Genomic DNA, 21,087 nt, shown 5'->3' on the forward strand with positions numbered 1-21,087 from the left:
CCGTCATGAAAGGGAAAAACATTTCGAGAAGTGATGCTTCTACCTGGGTAGAAGCAGTTGTCTACACGTCCGACAAATCAGCATACATAAATGCAACTTTAGTCTCTGCGTGACTGAGAACGCATTGCGCTCCTCGAAAGCCAGAAGGAAAAATAATTTTTACATTAAATGGTGCATGTATCGCACTGCAACTCAGAGATGTTGGATGGGAAGTAAATTCTAGCCTAAGTATAAACTTAAATTCCATTCTAAGAACATTTGAAGTTAGCCGAGTCTCAGAAAACGAATGTTTCATTCAGCAGCACCTCTAGCTCCGAGGAAAGCGTTGTGTTCGATGACCAGTCCAGTAATAATGAGTTCATTGATTTTACTAATGAATGTGTTAGTTGTGATGGATATTATGAAAACACGAAGAAGAAAGGCGATTGAATTTAGTATGGTCACGGTAAACGATTACTTCATGAAACCTGAGTACATTCATTGATGGTTACCTTGCGGGTAAGTGGTAACAAGGAAAAGTTAAACGAATGCTTTGCTGACGGAAGTATTTGTCTCTAAAACTTATTTGTACATGATTCATTGTTTTTCATGAGTCCTAAGCTTCGTAATTAGACTTCCTTAATAATTATATATATTCTTTGTAAAACTTTGTAATTGCTCTTATGTTTGTGAAAGCAGTATATAATTGTACGCTGTTTAAATAGTAAATATCTCTATCCCTGTATCCTATGGCCGTATCTCCCGGCCACCTGGGGAGAAATGGCCAATGTGATTTCTTCACGTGGTCGAACTTTTTTAATGAAAAATGCATTTCATTATTTAAAAAAAACTTTTAGAAGCTAATTAATGTTTATAACACATAATTCTTGAAAAGTCCTTCATGACGTTGATAAAACAATGACCTTCACACCCGGAATTACGTTGGACACACATTCATACAACTGTAAACGATAAGCAGCAATAATCAAAAAGCTTATTACAAACCGATAGTTACTTACGGGAATCGCTGGCAAGAGGGTGTGAAAAAAGGGGGGTTCTGATATGAAATAACTTGAGAAAGCCTGACCTGTTCTACAACATTTTTGTCCATAGTGAACTTCTAGCTGAATGGATTTTTGTCATGCTCCTTTGTCAAGTGTTTGAATCAGAGTTCGCAATATGGCTCCAGAATTAAAAAACGGAAACGAACCAGTTGAATAAAGTCTGATGTTTACTATAAGTTCAGGTTTTAAATGAAAGATTTTACCTTAGTGTAACATATCTGTCTAGACACGTAGCATGTCCAATTTGGAACGATTGCATTCTTGTCGAAACTGTTTTATTGCCACGCTACATGCCTGAACAATAGTATAAATTATCAAGATCTGTGCATTACATTTTTGTTTCCAAGTCTCACTGTCAGAAGGCAACTAGGCTGGATTATAAAGTTTTCTGTGAAGGATTTGAACATGATTATCATGCTGCAACAATCAACACCGTTGAATTTTAGTAATTAGTATGATACGTAATTTCAAATTGCCTGTCTTTACTACTATCACACTACAATTCCTCTTTTCATTGAATAACGAACTGTATACGTTAACGCTAAGAATGTATCAACAACCAGGTTGCATGCATTACTTTGACATTTTCTCGGAAGTCTCCCATGCGTTGTCGACCATTCTTCATAATTAGTTTTCAATATTTAAAGAGGGATCTGAGAGATATTTTCTTCACCATTGTTCAATTTGGTTGATTGGTTGTATTGAAACATTTCAGCAACTAGGGTATATGGGATGTGGACCTACAACTTCAAGCATGGGATTGAAGCAATATGAACTTTCACCGAGAACCTTACCTGGCTCCTCTGCGATAAATGCGCATAACTAGGGTCTAAGCACAGGCCTACGTAGGATAAATACTTGACTCCCGTTCTATTAGACAATATAAACTCAAGGACACTCAACGACAATATAAACTATAATTACTTATCACTATAAATTTTACATACTTTTATCTTTATCCTTGCTATCCTATCAGTCTATTTTTCTTACAGCACTTGCAAAGAAGCCTAAACCGACTGTCCCACGATCAGTTAAAAGGAAAGAAAAATCTTTTGTAGCTGGAGAGGATTACTTTTGAAACATTTGTGGCTTAGAATGACTTTCAAATTCCTAACATTCCTGCTGTAATCTGCTTCCTAAACTCTATTTTGCCTTACAAAATACTCTCGGATAGCAATTGATTTCCGATTCCCATACAAAAAAAGAATAAAAAAGGGTTTGCTTCCTCCTGGGCAGGTGAATTTCCAAATCCGATTCAAAATGTCAGATTTTCTGCTCTGAAAGGAATGGACGAGTTCTTTCTTTTATATGATTTTTTCATTTCTCTGAGGAGGAAATTGAAGGTTTAATAGAATGGAAAGGTACAGAGAGAGAAAATGAAAATCATCAACAGAAGCGAAATGAAATTTGTTATTTTAAAAAATAAAGAGAAAATCTGGTGAAGACAGCGTGGAACTTTTTTAATGATTATATATTTTATTATAAGAACTATTTTAAGTTTAATCAAACCAAGTAATTGTTTTGTTAACATTTATAACTAGCATATGTGTCACTGTCCGAATTAGGTTGGCCACTGTTCGCAGTATGTACATCAAAAGAAGACAAATAACAATTGATACAATCTAGTACTTAACAGAGTACTTCTTGTACATACCGTACATAAAGAACAGAACAAAAACTGTTAGTAACTATCATCATCACCATTTTGTACATCAAAAGTGATATCTTCGTCGGATATTTTGTTTATTTTCGTTTCATGCTTTCCTCTTTTTCTCTCAGAGCTGTGTTGTTTCTTTATTGAGTTTCGAACTTCTGTAAATTTTCTAAGTTTTCTCAATGTTTTTGTAATCCTACAATATTTAAAAATCCTTGCTTACACGCGATCACAGGGTCTGCATGTGAACCTTTCAGAATATAAATTACATATGCTTTTCCTTTGGATTTCTTCCGTTGTACGTGCTGTCTCTTAGTAAGATTAAGCTACATACAGGAACATAGGTATGTATTTTGCAGGTCAGCATTTCCTAATTTCTAAAAAATTCGGCGAACAATAAGTCAACTTGTTGAACTCCTTTGTGATACATTTACAATCTTCACCAGCAACAGCTCTGCCGACCTTCTATTTGTAGTTGATGTGTATTCCAAACCCAAGTTACGCAGACATTTCTGTCCGTCCCTGAACCACTTGCCACTCTTGGATTCTTTTTCTTCGATTTCCTGTGTGTGTTGTCTTGAACAGTTGCATCATCTAAAAGTATGGAAACATTTGCCACAAAAATACAAGAAAAGTGTCACATACTTTAGAAGAAAGATAATGAAATTCAACACAGAATAGAAAATATATATGGTGCAATACAACGATAGCGCTCAAAATCAATGTATTTATTTATGAAAGAAAAGTAATAATACATACTATTTTTTTCACTATCGGATGAACAAACACTACATGATGGTTTCAATGATGTACGATCGACGTACACACTTCTCTTTAATGTCAGCCATCTTACCTTGTGAATTGCCACTGTCTTACTCCTAAAACATGTAGTTAGTATTCTTTAATTCCCTTCAGAAATCACAGATGACATTATTATTAGCCAAATCTGACAAAATTGACTGAAAGTGTCTATCATGTTGGTTTGTCAAATACAGATAATTCAATTTTCATTAAAAAAATCTGAATTGCTATTGTCTTGCAGCAAGGAACAGAATTAGTTGTAAACAATTTTCGACAAATCGCTTCATTATTGTAGTCCTGCTAAATAATTTGAAAGGGGGCTTACAAAATGTGTGTTTTGTTCTTGACACTGATACTACAAATGTGGCCGGGCACGTTCTCAAAATAGTTTATGTAGCAGAGCCCTCAATCTTTATAGAATGACACCACTTGTCGTGCTATCTTAAAATCACTACTACCCTCTGCAGTTGCAGGCACATCGTCATTAACTGACGTTGAATATCTTGCTATCATTTTGTATTGATAAACCCATCTACTTAAAAAAAAGTAATAAAATGGAACATCATTAAGTTATTTTCTTTTTCTTGTCGATTATGTTTCCTAGTTCTTTTGTTTGGAACAGTGGCGTAGCACACTTTTGCGGGGTTCCCCCGCAAAGTATAGAGAAGGGGCCCTAGTTGTAAAGCCGATAGTTATGGCGACAATAATAAAAATGCTTCGGGGCCCCTATACCTCGCCCCTCCCCCCCCGCACTGCGGGGGCAGCTGCTACGCCACTGGTTTGGAACGAGAGAAGGGTTATAAATAAAGGAAACTACAATTCAAAAATTCTTCAGTAGCACATTGAAGACCTTGCAAATACGATTGTTACGTGGTGTACAGGTTGGTCACCTCTGTAAACAGAACAACAAAGCGTGGAATGAAATGAAATAAACATTTACAAGAGGAATACACGTACAAGGAAAAGTCTAGGAATCTTTTAGATTGCAAGCACCTTCCCTCGAAGTTTCGAATTTGGAATCAACATTTTTTTGACCTTGTTTAGAGTACTGTCACTAGAGTTCAGATATCACCTTGTTGTTATAGAAAAACAACATTATTATTATTCATTGAAGAAAAATGTTCATCTACTCCATAGACATTTTCACTCGGGATAATTCTAAAACGTTTAATATTTATCTTTTAGTGTTGTTTGTCTCTCTTGAAAATACCAATACACTTGTGTTACAGAAGTCAGAAAAGCAAAGGCTTTCTTTGTGTCTCCCTTCAGAGGCAGATGCAGGGCAAATGGAAAGTGTTCTGTCCTGAACGAGTGGTACGTGATCACGTGAACATCTTCTGTAAAGTCGCGTGGATTGGAAGTGACAGTTCTCCTTCCTTCCTTCCTTCCTCCCAGTCTTTGAAGCACTGTCCAGAATACTAAATAATTATTGATCTAAGTAAGCAACTAGGAAAGCAAAGCAACACAGAAAAGATAAAGGCAAGACTCTTTCTCTTATTCTAGTTTCTTTTCACTCCTCTCATACGTACCATACAAATATGTATATATGAGAGACAACATCGTTTATGTAAACACGAATGAAGACTGCGGAGGGATTAGTTAAAAGCGTCTGTGCATAAAGAGAAAGAGAGAGAGAGAGATGGAGAAAGTTCTTAGGTAGAAGGAAGCAGAAATTCAATCTTCGGAATAATCTCTAACAAGTTCACCGAGAACCACGTCTTAAGGTCCCCGTGGATAGAGAAGAGATTCTCTGCAAATACTACATCTACGCCTTTGTGTTCTCGGAAATTAAACAGGATTTTGCTCTAATTGGGTACTGATTCTAGAGTTAGATTTTCCGACGAATACGCTGTTAAATTTCAACCGGTGTTACTAGGCTCCGCACCTAATACTTCTCTGCACCAGCTGATTCGTTGATTTTCAAAAATTAAGATGCTTCTTGATAGAGGAAGTATGCGTGATAGTTTGCCTAACACTCTTGGGTGAAACTGTTTGTTTAATCAATATTGTAATAAAGAAAAATTCCATGTTTCCATAACGAGTGTGTATTTTAAACTTTTACTTAAGTCTCTTTACTCTTCTGCTTGTTCCTTTCTTTCAGATTATATACTTTTGACATTTGATGAGGAGCAATTACTAGTGTCGTATTGACTAGTAAGACAAAATACTTAACGATACCAGGACTCGAACCTGTTTCTGTGTGGCACTATTTTATAAAGCAAAGGCTTGAACCATTAGATATTTTTCAACTAAAGGAATATGGCCTAGTTTTGTCTTTGTAAACACTACCAGATTGAATCACGTTAAATGGACCATTTTATTATGCATTAGTGATTTTAGATAACGAATTAAATTGGTTTAGGTTAGTCAGGGGTGCGCACAAAGGGGGGCCATGACGCAAACTGCGTCATTGAAATATTTGGGGGGGTTAAAAATCTATATAAATATGTTTGAGGGTGTGTAAAAATTAATCGAAAATAATTTTTTTTCATGGAAGAACACCTACGGATAGACAATTGAGGGGGGTGGGCACCACTGGGTTAGTAATAATAAAATAATTTTACTGCTTGCGTAAGAAATGCTAATCAATTTATACGCAATATGAGTGAACTGTTGTAAATCTTTTAAATTCTTCTTGGACAATAAAATACTTCCAATATATTCTTGGGAAAAATGTATTTTCAAGTTAAGATTTTATGAATAAGCAGTTGATGACACAATCTTTAAAAACAATAATTTTATAAAATGTACCGAACGAGTTTTTGGTGGGGTAAAATGGAGAAATGCGACAAAGACTCAAAGTGTCGGATATGATTTGAAGCCTGAGTGACGTTTCTATATAAGGTAACTACAAGTATATACGCCAGTGCAGCTAAATACCCCAAGTGTTCAGTACCCGGACATTTCCGGCGAAATCCGCTAGAATCCGCCTCCAATATGTCATGGTCTTGGACAAATCCGATTTGATGAATACTTCGGGAGGCAGCGCTGAGACCGCCACGCCATGCAGTGTTGTTTGTTTCGGGAAGGTTCCGTAGAAAGACGTTATTGTTTCAATAGAAGTAAGAGTCCGTTATTAGTACCGTGCTAACTCAGAACATTGCCGATTGTTGACACCAATGTACGCCTTATTTCGTGTTCGTCTAGGAACACTTTGTTTTGTGTGTAATTTCAGTATTCCTGATTCCATGGCTACTAAATCAATACTAAGCATGGCAGCGAAACACGCCAGGGGTTCTGCAGGATTGACTGCAGAAGACAAAGATGTTTTCATTTGTCACACATGTTCCATGTAATATCGGTGTAGTTTTTGTAAGTCACAGTACAGTGACACTTTGATCTTCTTATGGACTAAAACTTTTCAGTTTGGAACTTCACTTCAACTTTGGAGATCATCGTTTTTACGTTTTATATTTTTATTTTCATCTTGCCCTTTGGTTATTCTTTTTTTCTTTCTTCAGTCATGTTGTGTAATAATATATGAGGTCGTATAATACAGACGATGTAAGCTGTTGCCAGATTTATTACAGGTTTCTAGTAGTAAGCTAGGCTTGACGTAATTATCTGCACGCATTGGTAAATACGTCACTTTGCAACACTTTGTTTCTTTTACCTTGGGTACAAAATAGAAGTGTCTCTCATCATTTCCATATTTTTTTTCTACACGCGGAAAAGACTACTCTGCAACGCACATGTCTGGTTCTTTGTGTTTCATGAAAATTAAGGTCATAAAAAAATCCAACACCCTTAACGTGGCATATTTACCTGCACCTACCTTATTATAGACTGTCACAGGTCTTTTATTATGGATTGTGTGTGATCTTAGAAAGAGCGACCAATGCTTTATCTTACATTAGTCCTTCATTTTATTCTACATTTTTTTAAAATTGGTTATTGCTGATACACAAATACATTCATGTATTTCAAGTAATGTATTTCTTTGTTTTCATTTCAGCCGGTCGGTACATACCCTAACAAATACGAGTGGGCAGTTCCCGATCAGCATCACGGGGACTGCAGTTTTCGAATTATAAATGCAACACTTAATTACGACGATGGAAAGTGGGAGTGTCAGGTGACTGCTTCCTCTTTCCAGGCGCAAGACGCCCTCACTTCAACACCCGTCCGACTTGTTGTCAGAGGTAAGTACATGAATTGTTTCCAGTAGATTGCATGATTAATTTTTGAATTAACTGTGTTCGTATTGTAAAATGCCAATTTTATCACTAACAATTTTCAACTATACTAAAATCAAATACTACTTATCATGTATGTGGAAAGATCAATTTTACATTTAAATAAATCCAACTCAGCGTATTGAACATAACAAAAAATAACATGTACGCTTTAATACAAATCTAAAATGCTTTAACACAAACGTTGATAAAAGTTAAAATGCAATATTTTCTAATAATGAACTCTTAGAGATTGGACAAAAGATAGAATCATCAAAGTAATTACAAGGTAAGTAGGTAAAGGGAATCTTAAACTGAGATGAAAACTAAAATAATTATTTAAGAAAGTCTGAGCAATCTCTCCGAGAAATGAAGGTAATGAATGACACAACTGTTTGCATTTCAACTGGCTTCCAAAATGTACATTATCATAATTAAAATTCTGACATGTGTAAAATCAGAGAATCTTATATACACTTATTAACACGCAGTTACTCACATTCTCTTGAGTGCATACGTAATAGCATGCACTTGCCTACTTATAAATTCAGCTGTAAATTACATTATTGAGTTACTTAAGTACAGACAATTAGTACCATTTCCAACGTAGAGTATAACTTAAGTGAATTTATTTATAGTGGTTTCAGTACCCACATTTTCTTAAAACATGTGAATATAAGAGAACATCACAACATATTTTTACAATTCTAAATTCTAGTAGTATTAAATATAATTTTGTAAGACTATATTCGTAAAATTCTGGAACTTGGTATTATTCAACTTGAAATCGAATGGGAATTATAAGGCAAGGGGTTGTTGTTCACTAATTGAGTTAAATGTTTGTTAAACTTTATTTTTAAAGCCTAATATGTAATATTAAAATATTAAAGTAATACGTGAGTAAATTGTAAGTTTTATTCAGACCTTTTTCACATTTTTAGACTTTTTCTATTGAAAGAATTTGTTCAAGTACTCAGATAACTTTATAATCATCTACTTATTTCTTTCTAATTACTCTTACCTTTATATAGGTTTATCTTTTCTCCATAGTTCTTTGTGTCCTTTAATGTTAGTGTCACTTTTTATTGTATTATTCGAAGTTTGAGAATGTAGATAAGAAGATTATCCCAAACTTAATTCTACATTTACTATACATATAAGATAATAAATTGTAACTCGTTAAGTAACGAATCTTACACTTCCACAGGGTCTCCTTTCCCTGATAGTTAAGAAAAAATACATCTGACAGTTCGCTATCGATTTGCTGTAGTCTAAAATCGGAAAGAATATAACTTATAACTTATTAGTATGATACGCAAAAAATAACAAAGATTAGCTATGTCTTTGCAAACTATAAATTTATTGTGGCTACTTTATGTTAACAAGGTGTCACTTGGAAACAGCAACATGTAATTCTGAATGCTATTTCCCCTTAAATTTTTGTTACCAGCTCTCTTTCTAGTTGCTTCTTTTTGATTCTCCTTCTATCTCAGACCTTCCTTTTGGTCTCTGTTGTCCTTAACACTTTGCAAAATCTCCCTCCCTGTTCCCTCCCTCTCTTTCGTTGTCTGCTTTAAGAATTGTTCTAAGGGCAACTCTCGTACTCGTCGTCGTCGTCTTTTGTGCTTTCCAAATGGACGGTTTAAAATTCGACTCGTCGTAATCGATTTCATGGAAGTCTCTCTCTGTCTCTTTCTTCTACCATTCGGGAAAAAGAAACGAAAGCGAGTTATTCGCACAGCATTTGCACATGTAAAAACTTTCTTCCGACGCTCGGCGAACAGCACAAACCACTTTCGACTTTGGTTGTTCCAACCATTCATGTTCCTTTGATTTCGATTCCTTCCATCAAAGTGCGTATATACATATATATTTAATGCGTATATTTAGATTCTGGATAGAGGAAAGGTAAGAATAAAGAGAAAGAAAAGAGAACCAGCTATTGCGAACTGAGACGAAAGAAACCTGAAACTTCCTTGCATTTAAATTCTTACTGTTTACACCTTCAGTTTAGTGGATGCGGCTTTAATTTCAGCTCGGATTGCCTAAATTCCGCTTATTAACGTTAAACTATGAGGAAGATATTCATATAGTGTTGATGATTTCAGGACATCACATTTCTAAGAAACAGTGAAACATAGTTCTTTCCTAAACTGATTTTTCTTGTACCGCTAATGAAAATTTTTATTCGTATGTGTCACTCACATAGTTAATTAGCATTATAGTTAATTAATAAAATAAGAACTATTGCAATATTTTAAAAATATAAGCATATACATTCATTAGCTCGCTGAAGCCATGTGACATCAATGCAAAACGTACACCTACCACCCTATTTCCATCTAGCGGCCGAAGTTCGAACGAAGGCGTCAGTGTGCATGTTTGTTATATGTAAATTAATTTACCAATCCTTTTTTCCCTCACAGCTAATACATTAAAAAATAATTGCTTTATAATGTTTCGTGACACATTATTTCTGCTGCGATAGACATCAACATCGTTTTAACTAGTATACCACTATGATGCCAAATGAGAGGGCATGGTGGCTCAGTGGTAGAGCGCTTGGTTCCTGGTTCGATCCCTGGCCAAGAAAGTTTGTGGTGTACAACATCGTATCCGAGGGTTTCCTCAGGGAACTCCCGTTTCAACCCATATTTTGATTCAACCAATTCTTCCATTATCATTCAGTTGCCTTTCAAATAATTTTCATGATGCCAAATGACATCCATATTGTAACTTGATACTGCACAAATAGAATACACAAAAATATCATATTATTGAGTATTTTACGTTTACTTACGTAATGTGTAAAGAAAAAATAAGCAACCAAATTAAATCCTGCATTAAAGGGTTGAAGTGGCATATATAGTATATATGGCAATTCAGTATTTTAGCTTGAAATAAAAATCTCAAACAGCTAAAGAAGGTTAATTTTTGTTTTATATATTTTCACTTATGAATAAGAATACATCTCTTTTTAGAAGAGAGTACGGCAAATTGTCTTTTCAATCAAGATTGTGCATAGCCGTATATATTTATGGTTACAACGCTTGAATAATAAATTGAGGTTTAACCTTACCGCCAACGGAGATGACGAGTCAATGGATCGCATGCGTAGTAATGTAAGAGGAATTACTTATTACAGAGTAAAAGACAAAGTCATATGTACTCAAAGAGACTTGATACGGTGAGGCTTAGCTTCATCGCACAAGGATTAAGATCGGATAAGATAATCCATTGATTATTTTTATCTTTGGATAAGAATCGTACATCATTGGACCAACAGTTAGTGAGAAAGGATAAATTATCCACGAATAATCGGAAGTTGCATGAAAGTATGACTTTTACGTCATGACGTTATGTAATATCATACGTTTGATTGGCTAGAAAAAGCCTATTTAACAAGTGGAAGCTGACTCGCGTAGCATGTGGTAACTTTTGGTATTATATATAGAAAGAAAATGTGCAAAGTTCACTTTTTGGGAAGGGGAATATATCCTAAAGCTGGCGGACAAATACAAGCATATACTAGTGAAAAGAAAGCTGCATTTCTGAGATTTCTGAATATATAGAAGCACACAGTTTTGTTTTTATGGATAAGCACGATAGCGTGGATGATCCAGGTTAGATTTCCTGCTTGAGCTCGTGTAGTTCAAATTCCACGTTAAACCGTAGGCCCACGTTTCATACAGCCTCGCTGCTAAACGGGACGCTAAACTCCAAATCAAATTTAATTAAATATGGACATCGTATTATATCTTGGGTCCAGATATTGAAAGTGAAAAAAAAACGCTTTGTTTTATCCACCTTTTCAAGCAAGGGTGAATTTGATACAAACAGTCCCATTTTCTTACATAATGGTTGGCTCTAAACTCCGCCAAACTTCATATAAATACCACTTCTCTTAAATCCAATCTTCGTCTCTTGCACTGAAGTGACGGGTAGGGTAAGAGAAAGTAGAGAAGATTAGAATAGCGTACGATAGGATTAGACCAGTCAAAATATGGTCTGACCCGGAACAAATTGTAACAGAAACTCTGTTTCAATTTTGTGGTAGAGAAAAACAATCTAAACAACATATCAATAATGTAGGAAAATCTGACTTGTATTTTGCCGGCATTTTGAGACGCCATTTTGGATAATGGAACTGAACACCTTACTTTGAAATAGCAGGTATATCTTCTCACAGAATTAAGATAGAAACTTTGTTTTTTGTGTCAAATTGATGGTAATAGATCGTAGAAGTGATACAAATTGGTAAAGTTGTGCAATGACGCCGTCATATTGAAATATGGCGCTGTTCTCTCCAAAATTACGTTCTATTCGGTTTGTTATTTATAGTAATTGGCACATAGCTATGAGACCGTTCAAGATACCAAAAACCCATACGTAATAAAGGTCCTAGAGTAGAATCTGTTGTTTCTATTGATATTAAATGGTTTTGTTGTCTTAGAAACTGAGCGAGCTAGACCATGTTATGTAGCGAGAGTGTCATTGTAATGAGAGGTAGCGATACATGTAGTAAAAATCGTAATGATTTTATTTTTCACCGCATTCGTCTGTTCAATGTTTCAAATCAAATCAACAAGTTAAGTATTTCACATATAACTATATATATAATGTACAGTATCAAATCAACCAAGTCCACTGAATGCCAGTGAGATTAACAAAAAAGAAAGATATACCAGTAATAAATGAATGATCTATTGATGTGTATATATAGTAGAGTATGATTATAATATTATCAGTCAATAATAAACGTTCATTATTTAATATGTTCTCATCATTACTGGAAATCGTCATTTTGATTATCTTCGAACTCAAACTATATGTCGTACTCATGTGGGCTGTTCGAGCACGCTGAACCCCTTCATTCTCCACATGCAGGTGAACAGCTCAGACTATGGCTTCGGCGAGAACAACGGCCTAATTGACAGTCTGTCTTAGAGTTACAACGACCATTTCCAATACATCCTTAGATGCAGGAGATAAATCTGTTAGGATTGGGAGTAGTTATCCATCGTAAATGGTCCATCTGCATTCTGTTGGTAGCAACCGATCATTTTCCCTCCATAGTTGAGTTTGGTAGTAAGCTCTCATACTATGAAACTTGGTTGCTGCTGACGTTGCTGGAAGGGACTGCAGCTAAGTTAAAATAGTTTCTTACAACTTTTATATTTCGTTCAAAGTACTATTTATATACATAGCTCAATATATACTTACGCACACACTTTTCTAAGGTCCAGGCTTTACGTAAATAATATTCTTGCGTCACTCAATTTAACACGTATACAATATGAAATTGAGTAAAACCTTTTCCTCAACTGAGGTGAATATTAATAGCATGGCAGTATCTATATTACGACTTCAACACAATAAATAAATAAATAAATAAATAAATAAATAAATAAATAAAATTGCTGGTACTTGCAGTTTTTCCAATACCGTAATTTCTTATGTTACACTTTGAACACTATGAATTAGATACCTTACTTGATCGGCAATCCTGTTGCAGTTTTTTAAAATCATCTAATTGCTTCTGTATTTCGGTGCCCGACCAAATCTTCTACATATTTTCATCCATAAGATCTATATGAGGTCATTCATAAAACGTCACGAACCATAGTCGCAAGAATAAGCACAGGGAGTGCGCAAATAGACCTCTCAATAGACCTCGGTGACTCACAGATGTAGGTAAACTTCTGCAATGTGGATACGGACTATTTGATCTACCGTAAAACTCAGTCTTATTCGTTAATGTTGCATTCCAGCGAATGTTTGATTGGCTTTTTTAATAAAGTAAACAACAATCTTACATGGGATATGGTCTAGTTATATATTTTACTAATATTATTGTTATTACTTTTCATTTATAAGAGCAATTCAGACAATTCTCCTTATTAATTAAATAAAACTTTCTTTCATTTATTTAAATAAAAAATATATAGCCTCAGATTGCGTACTTCAACGATATAAAACACAACACTTTCACCATATAAAATGGTCTAGCTCGCTTAGTTTCTAAGATAACGAAACCCCTTTGATATCAATGGAAAGAACAGATTCTACTCTAGAATTTTTATTAGTACCGGATGAGTTTTTGGTATCTATTACAATTCATAGTTATGTGTCAATTTCTAACATAACAAACCAACTATAACGAAATTTTGGGGAGAACAGCCGCCATATTTCAATATGACAGGACAGCACCATTGCAGAACATTACCAGCTTTTCTCACCTCTATGATCTGTTACCTTCAATTTGACACAGAAACGAAGTTCCTATCTTAATTCTGTGAGAAGATATACCTGCTGTTTCAAAGTAAGGTGTTCATTTCCATTCTCCAATATGGCGGCTCAAAATGGCGGGAAATACACCTCAGATTTTGCTACACTTTTGATATGTTGTTTAGATTGCTTTTCTCTTGCATAAAATCGAAACAGAGTTTCTGTTACAATTTGTTCCGGGCCTTTTTTCATTATTTTGACTGGCCTAGACAGGGAAAAGTAGCGTAGGTTAAATTAGGTTACATTACCTCAATGTTTAGCCATTATTTTCCAAGATAAGGTAGGGTAGAGTAGGTTGGGCTACATGTGCCCAATATTTAGATATTAATTTCAAACGTACGGTAGGATAGATTAGATTAGATTACGTTAGCTTCCTTACATTCAATGTTCAGCCATTATGTTCAAATGTAGAGTAGGTTATGTTAGCTCATTGTATGGTCGCGTCACACCATGACATTTTTCTTAACAGTAACGCCAGCAAGAAATCCTAGCTGTGACAAAGTTCCCTCAGCTTTTTTAAACTCCAAATTTTTGCTTAAGTTTACATTTGCCTCGCCGTGGCAGTTCTGTCGCGAGAAATAATAACGGCTTACGAGTCTTTAGGTTTAAGTTGACGTTTGCATTGTTATGCTGCATTCTAGAAAGTAAGTAGTACTGATGCACGTAAATATGACCATTTTCATTAAGTAAGCAAAGAAGTTTATCTTAATAGTTCATTGTCGGGTTTGCATAATGATAGCAATTGGCAATGCTAATGAATATTTGACTACATTTTTTAAAAATCTATACACAAAAGGTTATTACCTATGGTGGTAATGAAAAAGTTAATGCTTGATTCATTGGTGAAAGCAAGTTAGCATTATTTTCTGTTTTGTTTCCGATTAGCAGTGCACCAGAAAAATAGCTTTTATTGTAGAATCTGGGTAAAATTTGCAGAACGTGCCAGTAAAATTAATATAAGGATGGGAGCAATTCTAGTTTATGACATTCCACAGTGGACTGTTCCGATTTATTGCTTCTGTTTATTTTTTCTTTACAAACTTATTGCTGCATTATTAAATGTACAAAGATATATTCAGCTCAAATAAAGCAAAATTATAAAGATTTAAAATACCCATAGGTCTGTTAAATGAACAAATGGAGCAGTGTATGTCATAAAATATAATTAAGCCCAAGAGAGTGACATAGTGCAGAGTAGAATCTCATAATCACTTTAAATGAGACGTAAATTTAATCTATTTTGTAATAGATGACATTTAAAAACTTAATTTTTTTTTTCAATTCACAAACTGTAGTAATAAATAAATAAACTAATAAAAATAAATAACATAACATAAAGTAGTGCAAATATAGTACTTTAATCGTTGAATTTAGTAATAAGAGATCATTGATAGAAATACCACACTTTCTTACTTTAGGAGCAATTAAAATTACCACAGTAACGTCATTTATATCCACATAAATAGATAAATAAGCACATTAACGTCCAAATTACTTCTATAATCTTCTGTAAGCAATCATACAACAACGATAAACAAGGATTAATCTATCGTTTTCGACGATTTATCTTAATTCGATGATTTGTCGAAATAATCTTGATCACTATTGGCGCAACACATAATCCTCATTCCGATGATAACTTTAAAATTATCCCTATCTACAGATTAATCCTCGGTTGGTGAAACTGAGCATAAAAGTCTGATTTCCGGATTACGAGTCTGATTTTCGGATTGAGTTCTGCACGTAATCAAAATATGACAAAGCCGGATAGTTGGGGAAAACATCTCAAATATGTTATATTATGAAATAAGAAATTCTTTAACATCTTTTTTGTTTAATTCAAAGATAGGCCTAAACGTTGAAAATAATGTCGCATTTACTACAAACAATTTTAAAAATAGAGAAAGTTCCAATTAAATGTATGTTATAACGTTGGTTTAAATAAAAAAAAATAAATAAAAATAATAAATATTTGCGAAGCGCCTGCATTCAGTTCATATTTCAACAAATTACTTTAGATGTATATTTAATATCGATTAGCATATTTGACGATCCGGATGACTAGAGTTTGAACAATTTAAATTATGCTGTATTTAGAGATAGAAAGCAATAGAAAGAGATTTTTTTACATATTGCGTGTCACTGAAGACTTTCTCATTCCAAACACAGAATGACAAGAAATATTAGCTTTAATTACAACCCATCTACTTAGTACCGTTTGTACTTTTTTCTCCGTATTTTGAAATTAAGATATGGAAACAAGTTCCTAGACAGGAGAAACAGATATTATGTTTTCTGCTCCATGTTATGCTTTTGTCGTGTACTTCCAATAGAGCAGTACAATGCTTAACTATTTCGCATACTTGTGAGATTCGTCCTGTAAAGATTTTCGTGATGAAATATACTGTTATGGTTTACTTAAAAATCTTATGATTTTCAAATATTGATTGTTTATAAACTTCCAAATTTAGTGGTATTATTAATTAGAAAAGTTTTATAGAATGAGTTCGTCCATCCATCAGATTGTCTGTTGGCAGATATCAGAGTAAAATTAGTAAGAGAGAGAAATTAGAAAAGAACATGGATTCAGTGTTCTAAGGATGGATTCCATCTTTTTCTTATCCTGATACAAGTTTTGAATCTCCTTAATTTGAAAGTCTATTGTAGCTTCATCATTTGAAAATGAAATGAAATCTTTGAGTTTTACGTCCCACACTTATGCCGGCTAGGCTAAAGGAGACTGTGATGATAAGTAATGAATGAAATGGTGAAATGAAAGTGGGAGGAAACGGGAGAACCCCGAGGAAACCCACGCACATGGTGTTTGTCCACCACAAAGTTCACTTGGCGGGGGCTGGGATCGAACCCGGGACCCCAAGCACCAGAGAAGAACGCTCTACCACTGAGCCACCGCGCCCCCAGCTTCATCATTTGAATGAAACTAACTTGTTTTTATATAGAAACGGAGTTTCATCTCGAACACATACATCATGTACACTTTTTGGATCTAAAATAGCTAGAAGTATGTCAGATCAATCTTTATTCTTGTTTATTTCAATTTCAGTTGGTTAAAATCGATACAATCATAATGAATGCGATCGCTTTCATATAGTTACACTGTAAAACGTAAAAATTAAAACCTTAAAGGAAGTGATGCTGATAGACATATTGTCGTGTGGAATACAACTAGAAGGAAGTATATGTGAAAATCAGTAGCATCGTATTTTGAATGACTGAAATTTCATTCGTCTATAACATGGTTTCATATACGGGGAAAAATGTGGCTGAAATTAACTAATTGAAATTAAGAATCCATTACACAAATATATATATATATAATATGAAATATCAGGCCAAGAACCTTAATAAATTCGAAAATTCATTAGAAAACTAAATATAAAATTTGTAAACAGGTTAATGAACTTCTCAAGTTTCAAGGATCACCCACCTGGAAGAACTAAAACACACAAGAATTCCAAGAACCATAACAAACACTTTCATTAATATCACAAAAACAAAATAGCAACTTAAAAATCGAAAATGTTAAAACAGGATTTTTGAAAATAATCTCACATCAGGATGAGGCTCGGCTTAGTTCTCGAACAAGGAAGATAGTTATTACTAATTCATTCGAGCCTAATTTATAGATAGGAAAGAAAGTAAAAATATAAGAAATCAATCTGCAACATAATAAGTCTTGCGAGCATTTTATTTGTTCTAAACAAACAAAAACAATCAATGTAACCTCAAAGTTCTCCTTTCACTCCTTTTATCTACACTAACATTCACTCTTGACAAAGTAGCTGTGATTGGATGGATGTTATTTCCTCTTTTCTAGTATAAAAAAGATGATTTGTATTTGTATCTATATTTACTGTGGATGGAATAGGAAACTAGTACTAACCGTGAAAACTCCGAGATCGTAGCAGATATTGGTAAAGTACCAGGAGTGGTCGAATCATTCGTCTACCGAACTTTCGTCAAGTTAGTTATGAACGTGGGAGACATACCAGAATGGAGCAGCGAGCTTATCTGTGAAGCTTAATGTGGTTTAAGAGAGATCGTGTCTTGGACCGGGAGACCGAGTGGTCGTTTTGCAAAATCGCGTAACTGTTTATTATAACTGTTGGCACCATTGGTCCAAGGAAGATGCACACGTACGTCATTCTGTTTCGGACGTCAGCGGCATCCTTCGGCGTTCGTGTCAGACGAGTTGAGTTTTTAACATCCCTTTCAGTAGCGAGGCTATATGAGAGGGGACCTACTGATTAACGTGGAATCCGAACCACATGAGCTCCCGCCGAGAATCGAACCTGGGTTTCCCACGCCAAAATTGCGTACGCTAACTGCTTAGCCAAGAGGAAGCTCTTCATGTCAGACGAATTGTCATCGCTGATCATATAGCGACTACATCATAGATTAGCACTAACATTGCATATGCAACTGTTTGGTTGAACACAATCACGGATGCTGCTCTTTAGACTTCCCCTGATTCCTTACTAACATGCAGTGCGCTTCAAATGGAGTTACAGAAGAAGAAATTAGGCGATGAATAGCGAATTATTATGTTTAATGATGAGAGTGGGCTCTGGTTCGGCTCAGTAGTGATTGTTTGTGGGTATCATATTGACTAGGTGACCGGCACACGCACTGTTTCTCCAATTTCAGTTTAAAAGGTACTGTTCCTAAATAGAAGTGTTACATTATTTATACGGTATTTGTACTGACCTTACGGTTGTATACAAGTCTATAGCATATCTTTACTCATCGTATTATTTATCTGTAGATAAGAGACACATCAAAATTACAGTTTTTGTAACTTTTTATCCGATGTTGTTGGGACGATAGTTCTGGGCTTCCGATAAAGCTTTATAATATTGCAAGCATGCACAGGTACTGAGTATCAATATTTTCAGCTCTATTCTATATTCGAAGAAAGCACGCGAGAGATAGTTTTACACCATTGTAATATTTGATTCGAAATGTATTTTATACTTTTACAGATGATGCAATTGAGTTAATGGCAAATATTCTTCAACCTGAATGTTTACGTTCATTGTCTTTAAGATAACATACAAAATTTATGAAGATTTCTTTCTTATCTATTAACATAAATATGTAAATTTCTATGTAATATATGTGTTTAAACTAATATCAATAACAAGCACATCCATGTCTTTTGCTCTGGCTCTTGGCGAATGTCATGTCAACTTACTATTGAAGTATACATTCGGCGTTACGTGTAATGGTGACCCATTACAAAAATGCCACTGCAAGCATAATTGTTAGATATTTATATTGGGTTCTTTCTGACAAGTATTTATAGTTTTCCTCTAACTTTCCAAGTATATACTTATCTTCTAGTTCACAAATTACATACTGCGGTCTGGCAAACCCTAGAGTACTTAGATGATTCTGCATACGAATTTGAAAGCAACTAATAAATCTGTGTACATGGACTGTCTTTTGATGCAGATTTTGTAGAATAGGCATGTGAATTTCTTGTACAGAGGATCACAAGTTAGGCTTTTTATTGGAGCTCGATTTCAAACAAGCCCAACTATACTGCAGATGATGCATAAAAACAGACACTTTGTTTGAAACATTACTGTATTCATAATTGAATTGAAAATATATTGCACATACGTAAATCATAAATAATGTTTTCGGGAAGGAGACTTGAAATTGAATTTACATTAGTATCATTCACATTTATTTTATAAGTTTGGTAAAATTAATTCATAGTGTAAATTTAAAATGTGGTCGAAATCCTACAGACCTTAGTGTGTGGTGGATTATTATTAAATATAAATATTTATTTTATGAAGTTATTGTTAGGAGTAAAGTTGAAGCATGTATTTGATTCCTCTCTAGCACACTCTGTACACATACTAGTCATCTCTATATTAATAACATACACAATTACGTTTACTACTAAGCACTTGACGTAAATAGAAGTACTTCATTAAAATTATTTTAGGTTCTAATAACATAACATAAAACTATGTAGTTGTAGAGAAGTACAGGAAGGAGCTGACATCAAATCTTCCGTGGTTATAGACGAATTAAATTTAATGAGTACAATGGATTGGGGATCAAAGTGTGAATGAAGGCAGGCTGAAGAAAAATTCACTCTTTGTTGAAAGATTGCGAGCACTTATGTAGTTACGTAATTTCGTAACTTCACTAACTGATCATTAAATACAGAGATTTTGATAGTTATCTATTATTTTATGTAATTTAGTGCGTTTCTTCGTAATCAGTCCATTCATTTTCTTCATTCGTTCTGTTATATAACATTGTTACAAAATAATTGGTTATATTGTTTTATTAGTTTTTTAATGGACAAACTTAATTGTTGATATTTTGTATCCTCGATCCTTGCTGAATTCAGTAAATCACAGAAATATAAACGAATAGGTAAACACTATTATGAGAAAATCAATAATACTTATTTCGTTTTGCTGACAACACATTTTCTTTACTTCTTCACTGGGAAAAAATCATATTTAATGTTTTGTTTTCATTGGTCCGAGTTATTGGTAGCTTTTGGTTGAGTTCACTTTTACGATCAGCATTTGCAGTTAAAATGGTAAATCTTTTGGCTCGTAAAGCACAGGTTGTTCTTGAGAAGTTTTAATGTATCTATCAGTAAACTCTCGAAGCTAAAATTCGTAATCATAATGTTACGTTGGATGAGACCAACAAAAAAATGTTTCCCATAAAAATGGGATGTAAAAAAAGAAATGAATAACAAACTGTAATCAGTTTCTTAACTGGAAAATGATGTAAAAAGAATCCTTACAGATTCTCTAGAAAAAAAGAAAAAAAGAATACGCTAAGATGACTTACTATACAATGTAAGTTTGGTATGTTCCACAAAAATGTTTTATTGAGTTGAGTTGATTTTGAGTTTAACGTCCCGTTCAGCAGCGAGGCTATATGAGACGTGGACCTACTGATCAACGTGGAATCCGAACCACATGAGCTCCCGCCAAAAATGTTTTATATACCTTATGTATTATATTTTAGATCCCAATGTGTTCAACCGAAAATATTTACGTGTGGATGAAGTTAAAGTTTTAATAAAATAGGGAAAAATGCTACTCATTAAACTTGTAATTCC

The 21,087-nt window shown here is 34.3% G+C and overlaps 1 protein-coding gene across 1 annotated transcript in view; it reads left to right on the top strand.

The window, feature by feature from the left end:
• LOC145661145 (irregular chiasm C-roughest protein) overlaps positions 1-21,087 on the top strand; it is a 944,967-nt gene that overhangs the window by 208,295 nt on the left and 715,585 nt on the right. Inside the window, exon 3 of the mRNA XM_081726593.1 lies at positions 7,454-7,640. Within this exon, the coding sequence (XP_081582719.1) occupies positions 7,454-7,640 (187 nt within the window). The remainder of the gene's footprint in view (positions 1-7,453; positions 7,641-21,087) is intronic.

Source organism: Thermobia domestica, chromosome 9, assembly GCF_964235325.1.
Source record: "Thermobia domestica chromosome 9, izTheDome1.hap1.1, whole genome shotgun sequence".
Taxonomy (NCBI): Eukaryota; Metazoa; Arthropoda; class Insecta; order Zygentoma; family Lepismatidae; genus Thermobia; species Thermobia domestica.